This window comes from Zingiber officinale, chromosome 2B (genome assembly GCF_018446385.1).
Source record: "Zingiber officinale cultivar Zhangliang chromosome 2B, Zo_v1.1, whole genome shotgun sequence".
NCBI lineage: Eukaryota > Viridiplantae > Streptophyta > Magnoliopsida > Zingiberales > Zingiberaceae > Zingiber > Zingiber officinale.
In genome coordinates this window covers 150,029,033-150,048,483 of record NC_055989.1, presented here as the reverse complement: position 1 = coordinate 150,048,483, position 19,451 = coordinate 150,029,033, and the positions used below count along the sequence as shown (strand labels likewise).

At 37.7% G+C, this 19,451-nt stretch overlaps 1 protein-coding gene, 1 non-coding gene and 1 pseudogene across 2 annotated transcripts; 2 read left to right on the top strand and 1 right to left on the bottom strand.

The window, feature by feature from the left end:
- Nucleotides 1–890, top strand: LOC122049665 (pathogen-related protein-like). Its single transcript, XM_042611026.1, has 2 exons — nt 1–184; nt 261–890. The coding sequence occupies exons 1-2, from the start codon at nt 56–58 to the stop codon at nt 816–818; spliced, it is 687 nt and encodes a 228-aa protein (XP_042466960.1). The 5' UTR covers nt 1–55; the 3' UTR covers nt 819–890.
- Nucleotides 891–11,516: 10,626 nt separating this feature from the next.
- On the top strand, nt 11,517–14,574 carry LOC122048860 (annotated as a pseudogene).
- A 2,025-nt stretch (nt 14,575–16,599) lies between these two features.
- Nucleotides 16,600–16,673, bottom strand: TRNAE-UUC. Its single transcript has one exon. It is a non-coding gene; the product is annotated as a tRNA-Glu (tRNA).
- Nucleotides 16,674–19,451: the final 2,778 nt, after the last annotated feature.

The window sequence follows — 19,451 nt, the reverse complement described above, 5'->3', positions numbered from 1 at the left end:
AGGTGGAGAGAGGTCGCTGCTCTCTGCGTCTTCGCCTAGACATTTCATCGAACAGATGGCGGAGGAGGGCGACAAGTACCGGTCTCATCTCTCCGGCGACGGCGAGAAGCACACCCAGTGGCGCCACGGCGCGCCTCCCACCTACGACCTCGTCAACGACCTCTTCGAACGCGAGAGGACCAACGTACAATTTTGCGATGGATTAAATTTTGGTTCTTCGTGGCGGCGAATCGCAGTCCTTTTGATCATTTAATTTGCAGGAGTGGCCGAAGGGGTCGCTGGAGGAGACGGTGCAGAACGCCGTCAAGACGTGGGAGATGGAGCTCTCGCACAAGACGTGTCTCGCCGACTTCAAGTCCATCCACCCAACCAAGTACCGCTTCTCCGTCAACGGCGGAGTCGCGTTGACAGGGGAGGAACTGCTGGCGGCGGGGAGCTACAACGCTTTGCTGCGCTCGGCGCTGCCGGCCGAGCTCCGCCCCTACTACAACCCCAACGCCGAGACGTTCGAGTCGTCGCATGATATCTTCCGTGTCGCGCTGCCCCGAGGCTTCGCGTGGGAGGTGCTCGCCGTGTACTCCCCGCCGCCAGTCGTCGCCTTCAAGTTCCGGCACTGGGGGTACATGGAGGGGCCCTACAAGGGCCACGCCCCGACCGGCGAGAAAGTGGAGTTCACCGGCGTCGGCGTCCTCAGGGTGGACGAGGAGTTGAAGGTGGAAGAAGTGGAAATTTACTATGATCCAGGCGAGCTCTTCGCCGGACTTGTGAAAGGGGAGGTGAAGGACGGTGGGGACCCCACAGCTTCCAAGCTTCAATAGTGCCTTTTCTCAATAATTAATGTCTGTCTCCTGCTTTTCTTAATGAATTTTCTCGATGAATAAATTTGTTTATATAAATATAAATATAAATATATAGCCATATAAGGATAAAAATTAATAGGGGGATAAACGAGCCGAGCCGAGCCGAGTTAAGTTTTGAGATAAGTTAATCGAGTCGAGCCAAGCCGAGTTTAAAATGAACCAAACTTTTGAAATGATTTTTCAAGCTTGACTTGATTTATTTTTTATGAACTTGAGCTTGTTTGAAACTTGACTTGAGCTTGACTTATTTAGATGTTATCGAGCTCTCAATTCAAACTTGGCTTGAGCTTGGTTCGAACTTAACTTGAGCTTGGTTGAAGCTTGATTAGTTTAAATGTTATTGTGCTTTCAATTCAAACTTATTTGATTGTTTGGAAACATTAGTTGTTTGATTGATTATTGATCTTGATAATTTAAATTTATTTGTTTATTTTATTATTTATTTAACATATTGAAAAGAATTTTATTAATGAATATGATTCATAAACATTGTTCAATAATATTGTTCACGAATATTGTTCATGAATATTTTTTATGAATGTTAACGAATTGAACATATGTGTTCAAACTTATTTGTTTAGATTAATGAGCTGTTAAAGTTTGTTTATTTAATTAATCTTGTATATATTGAACGAACATAAATAAATTTTTACCAAGTCTAACACTAAACTTGTTCACGAACGTTTGATTCATTTACCGCCTTAAAAATCAAAAGGGAGACCTTTAATTTTTTTCTCCGTATATAAATGATTCGATGTACTAATTACTAAAAATGTGATATTAAAATTAATTAAAATTTCTCACATATTTATAGAAATAATTTCTCCTAAATTAAATTCTCACGTATTAATTTAGCAATCACAATCAACAATTGTATTTTTAATTATTAAGTCATTAGCCCTGATCAGTGTGGTGCAAGTTCAATGACAAAATAGCTTCGCATTTATCCAATAAAATAGTAAAAAAAAATTGAAAAGAGCGTTCATCCCAATCCTGTACATTTTACTTTTCTAAATTACCCTTACTTTTAAGGTCATTATAGAAGTTTCCAGATCATAATGACTATATTATAGTAATTATAAAATTATAGGCTGCTAAATGATATGGTAATTAATTATTATAAAAGTAAAAGTAGTTGCTAAAGAAATATATACTGACGCTTGATAGGATATTATTCTGATAAAAAAACAAAAGAGTAGCGTTTTACGTCGCTGTTTATACTTCAGCGTTAATGCGTGGAGGCACTGTAAATTATTGTAGAATTAAGAGCGTCTACGTTCACGTTAAACTGTGAATGGTATAACAGCCTTACTTGTTAATTTTGATACACAGCGTTAATGCATGCGTGGATTAAAAAAACAAAAAAAAATATATCATGGCCACATGGGTATCCTCCATGTATTTTTTTAATTAAAAAATTAAAAATTAAAAATATTAATATTAAAACTCAATAAATAAAATTAAATTAGTGGTATATTTTTTACGAAATTAAAATAAAAAAATTAAACGACTAGTTAACAGCTAATAGGTGTACACAACAACTAATTAACAACTAATAAATCTACACAATCGATTAGTTAACGACTATTTTAATAAAAAAAATAAAATTTCATCTATAAATACTTATCGTGCATAACTTATTTTAATCCTACAAACACTTAAATCCCTCTAAAAATCTTCTCTATATTATTTTTCTCGGAAATAGATGAAAATAATTGAGGATTTTTTTAATTTTTTTTTATAAAATATTTCTTCCCAAAATTCATAAATTCCACCAAATTATACATATTTTCCATATCTACTAAATTATCCACATAATCCATACCCACCAACTAATCCATATGGTCTATATTCACCAAATTATCTATATAATCCATATATATAAAATTATCCATTTAATTCACATGCAACCGATATGTCTTTTATATTTCTGATGAAAAATGAATCATTTACTCTAACTTTTGTTCCAGAGACTCAACTGTCTATGAATCTCCAATTAAACTCGTAAATTTAGAGAAGGCATGTGCATCATCAATTTCGAGTCGACTTAATTGAATATATTTAGTCACAATACAATAATATGTTAGATATATATGAATAGAGAAGAGGCATGAAGCTCTATTGTGAATGCGACTTTAGTTTCATATTGGTTGATTTATATTGATTCACATGCATTGATGATGTGAACAAATACATGAGGAGAGACTCTCTCTCATTCGCAGGTGTGCAGGGAGTTACAAATCCATGGCTCGAATTTCACTGAACCATGTTGACTCGTGTGCGAGCGCGACCTTGTTAGACTTCGCTTCGAAGAAGACAATAAGAGTTCAGAGAGAAAGATGTTTCAACTATAACCGAGTCGGTCATAAATCTTCGGAATGCAGAAAGCAAAAGAAGCAGGAGGTCAACTTGAATGAGAGACTAGAAACGGACGACCTATGCGCAGTGGTCTCAGAGCTAAACATGATGTTCAAACCTGCGACATTGGTGGATCGATACTGGAGCTATAAGACATGTGTGCTGTAACAAAGAGTTGCTCCACAATTTCGAAGAAGTCAATGGAGACAAACTATTCATAGGAAACTTAACAACCTCGGACATCATGGGTCAAGGAAAAGTGATGCTGAAGATATATCGTCGGGCAAGGGTCTTACTCTAAATAATGTGTCGTATATTCCGGAGATTCGAAAGAATCTAGTGTTCAGATCACTGTTAAGCAAGCATGACTTTCACATTATTTTTGAGTCAGATAGAATTGTACTGTCTAAGAATAGAATATTTGTTGGAAGAGACTATGTATCTGATCAGCTATTTAAGTTCAATATAATGGCCATTAAACCTAAGATAAATAAAAATGAAAATTCTTCCACTTATATACTTGACAATTCATGTCTGTGGCATGGTAGACTAGGACATGTTAACTATTGGTACAATCGACCTCTAGGGTTTCGATGTTTGACAATATACCTAAGTTTGGTCAATTTGACCAAGGGTTGATCCAAGCAGGACTTGATGTTTGGAAGAGAGAAGTCTAGTCAGGACTAGATGACTTGCAAAGGTAAGTCCTAACCAAAGGTTAGGCAAAGTGGAAGTCCTGGTGAGTGAAGTCGGGCCATAGTGAGTGAATCTAGGTATTAGAAGTTTTGGTGAGTGAAGTCAGACCCTAGTGAGTGAAGCTAAGTGGTGGAAGTCCTGGTAAGTGAAGTCGGACCCTACTGAGTGAAGTTAGGTGGTGGAAGTCCTGGTGAGTGAATTGAAGTCGGGTCCTAGTGAGTGAAGTAAGGTAGGGAAATTTCTGGTGAGTGAAGCCAGACCCTAGTGAGTGAAGCTAGGTGGTGGAAGTCCTGGTGAGTGAAGCCGGACCCTAGTGAGTGAAGACAGGTAGAGGAAGTCCTGGTGAGTGAAGTCAGGCAATGGAAGTCCTAGTGAGTGAAGCTAGACAACCTTAGTGGGAGAAAACCCTAGGTTATATGTGATCGACTAGTTTCCGATCGACCGCGCGCGGTTGACCGGACTAGCGAATCTTGAATTTTGTTAACACTGTTTTACCTTACCATTTTATCTATTATGCAAACTTAGTATTGCAGGGAAGTCAGCAAGGTCGAAGGGCCGACCAGATAGTCGACACGAAATCTAGACTGGTCAACGGGATGACCAGATGTTTGGCAAAAGGTAAGTAAAGGTAAGTCACTGGAGGAGAGTGACTGTGAGGATGCACCCCAGTTGAGGGACAGTACGCGTCGATCCAGTTTAGGTCCATTTGGGATCCCTAAGCTGAGACCTTGACTAGTTCTTGCTCTTGGGAGGACATGAACTAATTACTCTTTTATTATTTTTTCTATATTTGTGCTAACACTTGTCTTGCAGGGTATTTGGATTAACACATTTTTTGCAGAGTATTTGGACTAACACATTTTTACAGGGTATTTAGACTAACACATGTTTACAGGGCAAGATAGCAAGCAAGAAAGCAAATCTGCCTTCGGGTGAACAGTACCCAAAGGCGCCTTCCATGGCTACAGAAGACGCCTCGGTACTGTTCATAGAAGGTGTCTTCCATGGCTATAGAAGGCGCCTTCCACGGATAAAATTTGATCGATTCGCAGATAAGGCGCAGCGAAGTCGGGATAGATTTTATCCCATTGGAGGTGCCTTCAAGGCCTTTGGAAGGCGCCCTCCAAGCTCTTTATAAGACAGTTTCGAGGAGGCTTTGCTACAACAACTACATACGAGCTACTGTGCGTTCATTCAAGCTTCTGACTGCTCCCGATTGCTGCTACGACTCTACTACAAAGCTGTTGAGTCCGACGACTAATCCGAGGAGTTCCGATTGCACCCGGTAGACAAACATCAACATAAGAAGAGCTCTCATTTCGATCCATAAGAGTGTTGGTAACTTTGTCTTTGTACTTAATTACTATAAAAGGGCAAGTGCAGTGTGTTGCACTTGACCTAACCTTTTTATACTTGATTCTCTCTTTCAGGGGTACCGGAAGAGGGTTTTAGTGGATTGCCCATCGATAGGTCCGCGAGACCTAGGCCTTGGAGTAGGAGTCACCGAAGGCTCCGAACCGAGTAAAAACTACTCGTATTTTTCTGGTGCTTTCTTTCTTATTTTTCGCTGCATACTCGAGTTTTAGAAATAAAAAAAGAAGTATTTTAAAACCACGTGATTCACCTTCCCCCCTCTCACGTGTGTCACGATCCAACATTAACTACGATGTATTGCATATATTAATAAATATGCAAAGCATACCTACATTCCACCTTGACCCGAAACACAAGTGTAAGATTTGTGTTGAAGAAAAAATGATAAGGTCATCCTTTCAACATATTGAAAGAAACAATGAACCACTCGAGCTAATTCACACCGACATGTGTGACCTCAAAGATACACTAACACCTGGTGGAAATAACTATTTTATCACTTTTATAGATAATAACATAAAATACTGTTATGTGTATCTTCTCACAAGTAAGGATGAAGTTACAGAGAAATTTACACTCTATAAGAATGAGGTTGAAAACTAGCTTACTAGAAAGATTAAGGTGGTTCGAAGTGATCGAGGCGTTGAATATATATCACCGTTCGCTGAATTGTGTGTTGAACATGAGATCAAACATGAAATTACAGCTCTTTATACTCCTCAGCAAAATGGAGTTATTGAGCATAAGAATCAAACTCTAAAGGAGATGATGAATGCTCTTCTATTAAGCTCTGAACTGCTAGAGTTCATGTGGAGGGAAACTGTGTTAATAGCTAATTACCTTTTAAATAAAGTGCCCCAGAAGAAAATAGATAAGAGCCCTTATGAGTTGTGGAATGGAAAACAATCGTTCTATAAATATTTACGAATGTGGGGATGTCTTACCAAAGTATTGGTACATGATCTGAAAAGGATTAAGATAGGATCAAAGACTGTTAATTGCATATTTATTGGATATGTATAAAGCAACAATACGTATCATTTTTTGTATATGAGTCACAAATATCGGAGATACATAAAAACTCAATTATAGAATCAAGAAATGTCTCATTTTTCGAACATGTATTTTCGTATAAGACCCGAGAGGATGCTAGCTCCTCAAAGTGGGCATATGAAACATAAGGTGAAGATGATGATGAGGAACCAATTGAGGTTGAGATTAGACAGAGCAAAAGAGCTTGTGTAGAAAGTGAGCCTCGAAGTTACTCAGAATCTGGTGTCAAGCACTGAAAAGGGATAACAAGAGTACTAAGGTACTTGAAGTATACTCGTGAATATGGATTGCACTATATGAGATATTCTGCTGTGATCAAAGGGTACAGTGATGCGAGTTAGATATCTGACATAAAAGACTCTAAGTCTACGAGTGAATATGTATTCACTCTTGGTGGTGTAGCCATATCCTGAAAATATTCTAAGCAAACGGTAATAACTAGATCCACGATGAAATCTGAGTTTGTGACTCTTAACAAATATGGTGAAAAGGTTGAATGACTACATCAATTCTTAGAAGATATTCTGAGATGACCAAAACTTGTACCGATAATTTGCATACATTGCAATCAGCAATCGGTCAGGCACAAAACCATTTGTATAATAGTAAGCATAGTTTGTAGAATCGCGATCCTACGCAGGATCGATTTAGGATCAGGATCGGATCGATCAGGATCGGATCGTAGAATCGTACGATCCTACCAAAAACCCTTAAAATTTTATCATACATGATTAATAATTAGAAAAAATACCTAAAAAACTCATTTACATATAAATAAATAACTAATTTTGTATATATATGCAATTATTTATACTCAACACATCAAATTACATTACTACATGTACAAATTTAAATTAACTTGTAATTCAACTATCATTCTCGCATAGTAATAATATTTATATTTTCATATCATAAAATGAAAGAATATAAAATATCTATTAACAAAATAATAATAACACATACAATGTCAAAAATATTTCCTTGATTTATAAGATAATTCAATTTAAATGTCAACAAAGCATCTAACGTATATAACAAAAGCTATTGAATTCTTTGATTCAAATATGAATGTCGGAAATAATCTTCTAAAGACTGGTTGATGCCACACAATACTAGACAATAGACATCCAAAAACTTATTATTTTGAGAAAAATAAATGACAGAATATTATTGATAAAAAACTAACTCAAAAATAATTAAACATATATTTAAATAATTTAAAACTCTAATAAGATGAAAAAAAGATAATGGTTAAGGATAAACTTTGAAATTTATTAACGATCTCTGAACGAGCTTTAATTTGATATATTATAGGCCCCGTGGTTTAATCCGAGTCAAAAGTTATGACCTCTCAAAGCTTCCACCGATCCTACTCCGATTCTACTCCGATCCTGCTCCGATTCTACCGATTCTGCTCCGATCCTACCGATCCTGCTGCGATCCTACTACAAAAACAATTCTGCACGAGCCTGGATCGATTTTGGGTTTCCGGATCGTAGGATCGTACGATCCTACGATCCGGATCGCGATTTTGCAAACTATGATAGTAAGTCTAGATACATACATTATAGACATAATACTATTAGACAACTACTCTCAACGTGTAATATCCCGATTTTGAGATCCATATCACCAAGGTACACCTTCCTTTTCGGAAGCCCAAACCTAAGAACTCCAAAGTTAAGCGTGCTTGGCTTGGAGAAATCTGAGGATGGGTGATCTCCTGAAAAGTTTTCCAGGGTGTGTGCGAGTGAGGACAAAGCACACTGAAAGGACGTCCAGTGGTCTGTGGATCTAGTCGTCAACCCGATGGGCAATTCTGGTGGCGTTCCCAGTTCGGTCCGGGTCGGACCCACCCGGGCCGGGGCATTACAGATGGTATCAGAGCGACCTTGCGACCGTGAGTGCGCCTATGGTAGGAGCACCCAGTGCACCAATTAGCGAGGGAGATTCTGGAATTTGTCTGTGGTGTGATTCATGGTTACACAACGAGGACGTTGTGTCCTTAAGTGGGGGTGATTGTAATACCCCGGTTCTGAGATTCTGGTTAAGTATGGCTTAAAAGATTAGATGATACTATACATATCACCAAGGTGCACATTCCTTTTCGGAATCCCAAACCTAAGAAGTCCTAAGTTAAGCGTGCTTGGCTTGGAGAAATCTGAGGATGTGTGACCTCCTGGGAAGTTTTCCAGGGTGAGTGCGAGTGAGGACAAAGCACGCTGAAAGGACCTCCGGTGGTCTGTGGAGTGAATGGTCAACCCGATGGGCAATTCTGGTGGTGTTCCCGGTTTGGTCCTTGTAGGGCCCACCCGGGTCGAGGCGTTACACAACGAGAGTTATCGCTGTTATTATGTGAAGTCAAAGGATAACCTATTATATCCATTAACTATGGGGATAACCAGAGAGTTAGTTGAAAGTTCATCGGGAGGGATGAGTTTGATGCCGATGAGAAATGTTGGTGCAAAGGAAATCCAACCTATGTAGATTGAAGATTCCAAGAACTAGGTTCAAAGGAACAACCTAATTGTATCAACAAAGTTGCTCATTTTAGGAGAACACCCCAATGAATCAGTGAAGGAAGGAGGTTAAACACATGACTTTTAATGATCAAAGAAGAGTAATGTGGAATACTTTAAAAGATCACCTATGTGAGAAAAAAGTGGGACTGCTTAGAAGAGAATTTGAGACACAGTTCTTAGAACTTCTCATGAAACCAAGCGTGTTCATGACTAAGAATGAACCATGAACACACTCATGAGAACTAAGTTGTATTAGGAGAAGTCTTGGGTGAGATATGTCAATGCTTACACAGAGGGCTGAATGAACAGTTCAAGGACATCGCGTCTACTGTTAGCTAGTAAGCAAACAAATCTTTATAAGAGAAAGTTCAAAGGGTAAAACCTACTTGTCATATACTGTACTCAACTGGTAAATGCTATCACATACCCTATTTTCATTCATGTGAGGGATTGTTGGATATATGTGAATAGAGAAGAGGTGGAAGAGGCATGAAACTTCATTGTGAATGAGACTTTAGTCTCACATTAGGAGTTTTATGGCATATTGGTTGATTTATATTGATTCAAATGAATTGATGATGTGAACAAATGCATGAGGAGAGGCGCTTTCTCACGCGTGGGTGCGCAGAAGGTGCAAATCCAGGGTCCAGATTGCACTGGAGCATGTTGACTTGTGTGTGAGCACGACCTACGCGCGTTGAATGCCGGACCGATCTGGGCAAAATTTGTCCAAGTGAAAAAACCAACATTTTATCACATAAACTTTTTGCTACTTATTTAAGGGTGTAACAGATGCATTAAATTAAAAAATAATGCAGCCAATTGAAACGTTGGCGTTTTACAACTGGTAAATAATGATTATTAAACGATCATTAACGTTGCCTATTGGTTTGAGCTCTGATATAAGGAGGCTCCATCCACATGCAAAATGTTACATGCTCAAAAAATTGAAGCTCTCCATCTACGTTCCCCTTCTCTTCTATCGCACATCTCTTGCTAGGCGATGTGCCCGTGATAGCAGTCGTGTACCTCTCAGTTCGTCGTGACCATCAGTGTTTGGTGGGTATCATGGTTCACCATTATATCTTGGGAAATAGATGACCTGAGGAAATCTCGAAGCACGATCGGAGATGGGACAAATTTATTTCAAGAAAACTACGACCCTCGCAGGCCTCGGTCCATCCTCTCGCTCGAATTCCACATTCGCTCGACTTCTAACTCAGTCAACCTTTGCATTCGCTCGGCCGCTAACTCGGTCGGCCTTTACGTTCGCTTGGCCGCTAACTCGGTCGACCTTTTTGTTCGGCCGACTGCATGCTCGTCTGGCCGCTCGGTCACTCAGTCTACGACTAGCTCGTTTGGCCGCTCAGTTCACTCGGCCGCTAGCTCAGTTCGCTTGGCCGCTCGCTCAGTTCGCTTGGTCGCTCATTCAGTTTGCTTGGCCGCTCACCCAGTTCGCTCGATTGTTCGTTCGCTTGCCCGGTCACTTGCTCGGTCATTCCGCTAGGTCGGCCACTTACCCGCCCGCTTGCTCAGTTTGCTCGGTTGAATACTCATTTGCTCGGCCATTCGCTCGCTCGGCCTCTTTGTCCGCTCGGCCGCAAGCCCTTCCGTCCGAACGCTCGCTTAGTCTGCTCGACCGGTCAGTCGCTCAACTGCTCGCTCGACCTCTCGACCCTTTGCCCGGTCGAACATTTGGCCAATTTGCTCGCTTGGTCGCTCTGCCCGCTCGACACTGTGTAGTCTGCCTTCAGCACTTGACAGAAATCCTGCCCCTGCTGGCAGTCTGAGATTATTTGTCCAGGACATCTCGATAGATAAGTTGAATTTAATTTGATGTATTTAAATTCAGCCAATTTTCTAAATCTCTGACAACATATCGTTTTGTCTAATACAATAATCCTTGAATTAGTATTTTGTAGTTTCTCTTTATGTTTAATTTATATGTTATTTTTTAATTGTATACAAGTGTGATTTTTTTATAGGTTGTACTCCTCCATCGCAAATTTATAATAATATTTTAATTTTAAATAATGGCACTTATAAATGAGAAAAAATATTATTTATTTTAAATAATAATCATTTAAACTGTATAAATAAAATTAAAATTATACTTATTTAATATATAAAGATGAATGAGTAGACAGCGGGATCCACAAATAAAGAGTGTTAATATTAAAATAAATATAAGAGAATGAATATGCTAATATAATGTGTATATGATATGTGGACCCTACAATAATGTGTTAATGCTAAAATGAATGTGTTAATATTGTTGATGTAGGAAGTACTTGATAATCGAACATATATTTTGATAATGTCAAAGGGTTGAAATTTAAAATTGGTTGTTGCTATAATAAGTTGACTAAGTGTACAAGAAAGTCCTAAGTGATCTTTGGTAAGGTGAAAGTTTTAGTTAAGGTTAGGCAAAAAAATCCTAGTGAACAGATACTAAATAGGTGGAAAGTCTTAGTTGTGGTTAGGCAAGAAAGTCATGGTCCATGGGACTGAGTGAGGTCTTGACAGGTTGATGACGTTGGACAAAAATCTATGGGTCGAGGACACTAAATGAAAGTCTTGGGGTCGTGAACACTAGGCGGAAGACTGGATGGGTCAGGAATAGAACGTCCAACGAAAAGGCCTGAAGTCACAGATGTTGAGCAAAAGTTCAAACAGTCTAGAAGACCAGTTTAACATCAGGTACACTCTCCTGAGAGGAGTAAGTGAGTACACGTTCCATGTAGAGGGAACAGTAGACGTCAGTTCAACCTGGGTTTCAGAAAATCCGAAAATCAAAATTGGACAGTCCTAAGATGTTACATACCATGTTTTTATTGTACTAAAACTATTTTGTAGGTTAAATATGTTTCTCCTACACTAACATGTTTTTGCATGAGCAAAAACCAAGGGAAACTTCAGGTGAACAATGCTCGAGGAGCCTCCTATGTTGCTGGAGGTGCTTCGAATATCCTAGTCGAAGATCCCGCGCGGAAGGGCGCGGAGGCATCTCCCATACAGTTGGAGGCGCCTTGGAGCTGTGTGCGGAGGTGCACAGAAGGCGCCCCTTCAGAGAATAAAAATAGTAGATTGTGGTGATTATTACGAGCGAAGCTTAGGGGATAAACTTTGCTGCTGGAAGCACCATCCACGGCCTATAAAACCCTTGTTTGAGCAGCCAAAGAGACAGAACTTCAAGGAACAACTTATCTCCTAAGCGCTGCTCTAAAGACAATTTTACGATACTGTAACGCATCTCTAACGACCAAAAGTACGAATCTTCAAATATTTAAATTATCAGTATAATTTCATTTATAGTAATTAAGTTATCATCTCTTTGTACTTATAATTATCGAATTACTAGTGAATTGTCTAACGAAAGTGATTGTCGATCATGAACTTTGGAGTAGGAGTTATCATAGACTCTGAATCAAGTAAAACAAAAAGTGTCAGTTTGGTTTCTGTTATTCTTCCTTTACGTCTTTATTTCCGTTGCATTTTTACTCTCATAGTTTTTAATGAAAAAAGTAAAAAGTCACAAGTACTATTTACCACAGCGCTTTCGATCCTACAAATATAATATATATGTGATATATAAATTTTATACTTCTAATGAGATGATAGATATTATAACAACCTTCAATAGATTAGCGTTTGCATCTATAATTTTAAATATAATTTTAGACAATAATTAAAAAAACTGAGTCATCGTATTTTTTATACCGAAAATATTGAATAACATCATAACTATTAAAAAATTCTATATATAATATTTTTAAATAAGTTAAATTAATTTATTTTTATATGTTATAGGGTTAGGTATCACAAAGCCGTCATAAGAGGGGGGCGGATCTTCTGGACCAGGAATTCCTGGTCCACCGCTGGACCACATATTTTATATAAAATCCTCCCTCACGTGCAAAGCCCGTGAATAAAAAAACCCTAGCCTCTTCCAACTCGCGTCGCCTCCCTCCCGTTGCCTCCCTCGTCGCCCGGCCCCCCTCCAGCGCCGACTCCAGCATCGCCGCCTCCCTCTAGCGCCGACTCCAGCAGTGCCGCCTCCCTCAAGCGTCTCCAGAGCCGACTCCAGCAGCGCCGCCTCCCTCTAGCGCCGGCTCCAGCAGCGCCGCCGCCCTCTAGCGCCGGCTCCAGCAGCGCCGCCTCCCTCCAGCTCCGCCTCCAGCCAGCATCGCCGGCCTCCAGCGCCGCCTCCAGCCAGCATCGCCGGCCTCCAGCGCCGCCTCCAGCCAGCATCGCCGGCCTCCCGTCCTCCACCGCAAGGTAAATGATCAGACTCCATTATTCTGAAAAAAAAGTCATACATATCTTCAAGATTGTTACTCTGCCTTGTGTGTATCATCATTATCATATGTTCTGCACATGCTGTGTTTGTCAAAATTCCACACTCGCCGGTAACTTTGATTTGCTCTTCAGTTAAATCCGAGGGATTGTTCATTTAATCGATGGATTCTTCCCCTTTTTGCCTCATTGGATTGCTAAGGCTCGTAATGTTGTTTTGCAGCATGGGCATTTGGGATCTATGCTCTCATGTTATGATGCTGAAGTTAGCTACGATTGCCGCACTGACACTTTTCTAGCAAGGTATGCGGACAATTGCTCTCATTTTAATTCAAAATATGTTCTCCTTTTGATGAAAAGTTAAGTTGTGTCTCTCAAAGTTATCACACTGGCTTCATATAACATGGCGTGCGTTATTCATTCTTCTCGACTTGTAGATATCCACCACATGGAAGAAGAACTGTAGTCATAGAAGGAGTTGAGTGGGATAGGTTAAGGCCGCCTCCTATGGACACTCCTGCTTATGATCTTCATATCTGCAATTGTTTGAACGATTTGCAACCATGCGACCATATTGAGATCCAATGGAGAAGGAACAAAGAGTTTCCTTATGGTTGGTAGTTTGAGGCCTTTTAGAAATCTAAAACTGAATCATACTTGTGTGTCTTTGGTTGAAGATAGACAAATCTAACGATAAACTCATTAAGAAAATGTGTTTATTATATTTTGCAGGATGGTGGTATGAAGGAATAGGTCACTTGGAATCTTGTGATGGAAATTGACATTTCTGTTGTTATCATCTTAGTGGTAAGTATTTTGTTCTTCGTTTAGTGGATGTGTGAAAAGGTAGTAGGGCTTGTAAAATGCATTGTTTGAGCATCATTAAGTCATGAGTGCAATGAAATGTTGCATGTTCATATCTAACTACATGAATGTTCGTTTTGCACAGCTGATGATCAGGTTGATTGTGCTAATTTCATATTTGGTTTGCTAGATACTGTTGTCGTGCAGTTCAACCAGTACACACCTGGGTCTAGGTGGAGTCGGGCAATCCTTAACCGGAAGGATCATAGGGAAGAGGGCTGCGACACAGGTGGATTCTATGGAGGAATCCGAAAACTGAAAAGCAAGGATGAGGTCCAGCGCCGCCCCTAGCCAGCATCGTCGACCTCCTGTTCTCCTCCAGCCAGCATCACCTATATTTTCCTCTTCTATTCAAACTCAATATTTGTTATTAAATTCTTGAGGGTATTTACTGTTGCACAATTCTTTGAATGAAAAACAATCTTTGTTCTCATCAGCAACTATGAATGATGATTTCCTAGGCTTGCATTTGACATTAGCACAGGAACTTATCTGTTGTAGTTTTGTCTGTTCTTGATGCAAGAAAAGATAGTCGATTAGTATTCTGTGTGGAACAAATTGGCTTGCAGTGTGCACTGTTTGATTACTGAGATGGCTTACTTCTCTAAGCTCGTTCTGCTATAAAATTTTAACTATTTTGAAAGTAATGGAATTGAATTGGTTCCAGTCCTCCTGGAAGCACACTTCAGTTGTCTATTTGCAAAATTTCTCCAATGCTCACCTGACATTATGAATCAGATCATGAGAGCTTATTCTGCAATAATAAGCTACTCTTCAAAATATAAAAGTTAATTTTCAGAATACCCTGGATAATTTTGTGCCATTGAAACAGATTATCATGTTTTCCCTTTGATCATTTTGTTTTTCTAGTTTGACAAAGTGCAGTGTTCTTCAAATGAAGTGATTAGTATTCGAATGATTGCATAATGGCTGGCATGTAAAGGAGTAATAGATGAGCATGTGATTGATAGACCTACCAAGTTATGCTAGTTGTTTATGTAGGAATCAATTACTAAATTTCATAGGATGTATTTGATTCGAGTAAGGAATACAATGTTAAGTCGAATTTATATTTTTCATTTAGAATATTTTATTCTTTGGTATTCTTCTGTTCTTTCATCCAATTTGACCTTGGTTCATCCGCTCGTTGAACTCACATGGTTCCCTTGCTAGTTTGATCCAAGCACCTAATTGACTTTGTTTAACTCACCTGGCACATTTCGGTAACTTGCTTGCTCTACCTGTCCTGATGAATCAAATTTATCAATTTGCATAGCTCATTTGCCTAGTTTGCTCGATATGTTTAACTTATCCGACATGATCAACTCAACCCATTCCTTTGGTGTGTATGAACCATGTTCATCCTTTCACCAACTAAAAGTAAGACAGTCCTAGCTCTAAGACAAAAGAAGCATGTCGATGTCCAATGAAATAACCAAGACAAGAAGCACCAGTGAAAGTGCTAAGTTTCAGTCCATCGTGATGCACAATTGCAAAACATTCATGTTATAATCACATACAACCAAGCAATTCCTGAGAATTCATGTTTCAAAGGTTTAAAGAATTGCAATAGTCACTATCCATAACCAAGCTGTTCTGAAGCCATCATCTCCTCGCATGGAATTCTCCCTCCAATCGCTACTTTCCCCGTTGAACATTTCGGTGGTTGGTCACAATGTTCTTCTCCCCACCTTGAACCTAGCTCCCCATTCTATCCATTTTTACTCTCTGAAAAGCAGTGCTTTCAACTAATTAGAACTATGCCGAGTCCTAAATCCTTGGTTCCTGCTGTTGCCATGGTTTCTTGAACTCATTTTCTTCCTCACAGAATTAGCTTCTCCGGTCTCCAATTTCAAGTTCTTCATGGTTTTCGTTAGTTTCATCGAATTCTTTCCAACCAAATCTTTGCTTTGTATCAGAAGCCGCCATTTTTTTCTGGAATCCCTGGCACCACCGTCTCTCAAAGAAATCTTCCAATCTTTCCTTGCAATTTTATCTGGAGTGTTGAAATTCGTCAGAGGTCGTGAGCTCTTTGATGTAAAGGTCGTATTTTTATGCGTCTCCTCGTCCAGATTCTTCACTGTGACGTCGGTAGATTCATCTTCATGTGAATCCAATGCTCTTCTTGATCTCCTCCTACTCCTTCAGCTTTCGCCGCTGGGAATCCAATCATCCGTTTCTCCGTCCTCGCTCGGCCCCGTTGCGACTCCATAGGGCTTCACGCTGTGCACGGCGCCCTCGGGGAAGAACCTGGCCGACGGCAGCCCATCGACGGGCGAGCAGAACACCTGCGGCCCGTCCCGGTCGTTCCACATGTCGAAGCTGCCGGGGCTAGGGCAACAGGAGGGAAGCGGCGCTGGAGGGAGGGAGGGAGGGAGGCGACGCGAGTTGGAAGAGGATAGAGCTTTTTTCGTGCACGCGCTTTGCACGTGAGGGATAATTTTATACCAGATATGTGGTCCAGGGGTGGACCAGGAATTCCTGGTCCAGAAGATCCGACCCCTCATAAGAGATAAAATTTTTTATAAAAAAGTCATTTTGATATTCGCATCCTATAATTTCGTACTAAAATATTATTCCATTGCCGGGATTTGAACCCGGGTCGCCTGGGTGAAAGCCAGATATCCTAACCGGACTAGACGACAATGGAACGATGTTAGTTGTTCTCAATAATATATATTTATATATTATTACTTTCTTTAACATTACCCAGTTTCATTACTTATGGTACATTTGGTAGGTCCATCATGTCACTCGTACTACTGTAAAATTATTATAAAACTATATAAATCCTATTATATAAATTAATCTGGTCCGAAAATAGGAAGCTGGCTAGCTGGGGATGTGACTACTGCGCTGACTGACTGTATATCGTGCTCCGCTTCGTAAAACAAACAACGTCAGTGCTAAGCTAAGGATAGAGAAAAACAGAGCAACACTAATGCAAGCACAAAGAGTGAATAACGCGTACCTCCGCTGGTGTTTTGACTCCTCTTTATATAAAGTGTTAGTGGACGATGTGCGCACTCCTCGAGGCATGAATACGTTCTTCCAATATGTCCTATGAAAGGACCTGCTAGGAAAGTACCTCTGACGTCATACCTTAACAGGGCATGCATATCCCTGACAAGACAGTAAAAGCTTCTGTCGTACGATCCGTCTATTGCACATGTCTCGCTATCTTACCGTATTGTCCCGAGCTGAGTTGAAAGCCTAAAAATTACTAAGCTCTTGGATTTAAGGTCAATATATAAGCATGAGTTACTATATTACATTGGGCTAACTCAATGAAATCTAGTCCTAATTATATCATTACTAGACTCGATATTATCTAATATCTATTATTTTATTTTATCTGGTCTCTTTCGTTTTTTTTTCACTTTAAATTGTAGTTGATACCTCCTCTATCACTATCCCTTTACTTACCCTTTCTCTTCCTCTTCCCTCTCAATTTTGCATATTCCTTTATTGTTCCTCCTCATTTATAGTCGATGCTGCTATCTTTTCTTTTTATTTAATTGACAATAAAGTGTAAAGTAGTAAATAGCATATATCGATTTTAATAAATGATTAATTTAAGAACATGGATTGATATATCACTCACTATTAGAATGGGTTAGTTAGGGATTATTTTATATAATTTTGATTATCCAGTTAAGATTATCAATAAAAATTCTATTTGATTTAGATAATTGATGATTCCTGAGTAATGTTTCATATTCGACACGTCAGTAAAAGAGGTATGCTAAAAATCTCGAAAAACTGAGATTTTTTTTAATTCCAGGGTTAATAAATTTTCTTTATCCAAAATACCCTCGGATAAGAGAAAAATGTGATAAAAAAGGAAAGCATAAAGAAAAAAAATTTAAAAATTTAAAAATATATATATATAAAAACATAAAAAATAAAAAACCATAAAAAAACAATAAAAAAATAAAAAAATTGTAAAAAAACTTTAAAAAAATAGAAAAACGTTAAAAAATAGAAAAAACATAAAAAATATAAAAACATTAAAAAATATAAAAACATTAAAAAATAGAAAAATCATTAAAAAAAATAAAGAATCATAAAAAAAAACAAAAAAACAAAAAAAACGTAAAAACTTATAGAAAATTTAAAAAGTAAAAAATAATTTAAAAAACATTAGAAAAATAAAAAAAATGGGAAAATGTAAAAAAACGTTAAAATTTTTTTAAAAAACTTAAAAAATAAAAAAGTAAAAAGTAAAAAAAAATGTAAAAAACTTAAAAAATTTTAAAAAACGTAAAAATTAAAAAAAGTAAAAAAATAAAAAAAAAATATATATATATATATAAATAAAGAAAAACATGAAAAAGAAAAAGTAAAAAAACGTAGAGTTAAGTATAGTTGATTTTGTAATTGAGGATAATAAAGTAAAATATTAAACTTGGTTATTCATTAAAATTTTCAAATAAATAAGTTTTTATTGTATTATCTAGATTGAATTAAACAACATTTGATTATATTTTAATCCTCATAATCTTGATTATGTGATTATCTATAATCATATAATCAAGGTTATATATAAGATAATTTGAACCAAATATATCCTTAGAATTTTTTAATTTATCTGGATAGTTAATAAAAAAAATATATAAGATAAGATTATCATTTTCAAAATTAATCCATAAATTAAATATATGATACTAACTAAATAAAAAATTAAAGCAGCAGTCTGAATCATTAAAATGAGCGTTTTTACTTTTAAAAACATTCTATTGTATACTTAATATCGAAAATATTCTTATTCCAGATTTGCTGTGGTAGTTGTAGAATGGATGCTAACGTGTCAAAATTGATTATTTTTCTATTTAGTTTAACTTAGTCAAAAAACTGTTATAGCAATATAACAGTTAGTCAGTGGCTGCTACAGTGATAAAACCGCCATTATAATTATATAATAACTAGTAAATAACTGCTATGATAATTTTAAGATGTTTTTGAGCATGTTTAAATGATTTTAATTAACTTTAAATTGATCTGGTAAAAAATATAAATTTATATAAAAGTGTTGCATTATATATATATATATATTTTGATAAGTTGAACAAATTTAGTTTAATACAAGTAGTAGCTGTTATAAGATATACCGGCACGATGTTACAACAATGTTAAAATAAGAGAATATTCAAGATAAAATAATACTAGCTAGGTTGTTTTATTTTTTAGGGCTTTTCCCTTTTTAATATTTTGTTGCCCTATTTAAATAAAGAGGTCCAAAAGATAAGGACGGTTGGAAACAAGATCAAGGTTGAGTCAAATTTAATTTTATGTTGTTAACATTTATTTGATAAAATAATTAAGTCGAATTTAGAATGAACAAAATAGTTGAAATGGTTCTTCAATTTTGATTTAATTTTTTTTATGAATTTGTTTGAACTTAATTTGTTTAGATGTTTTAAATTTA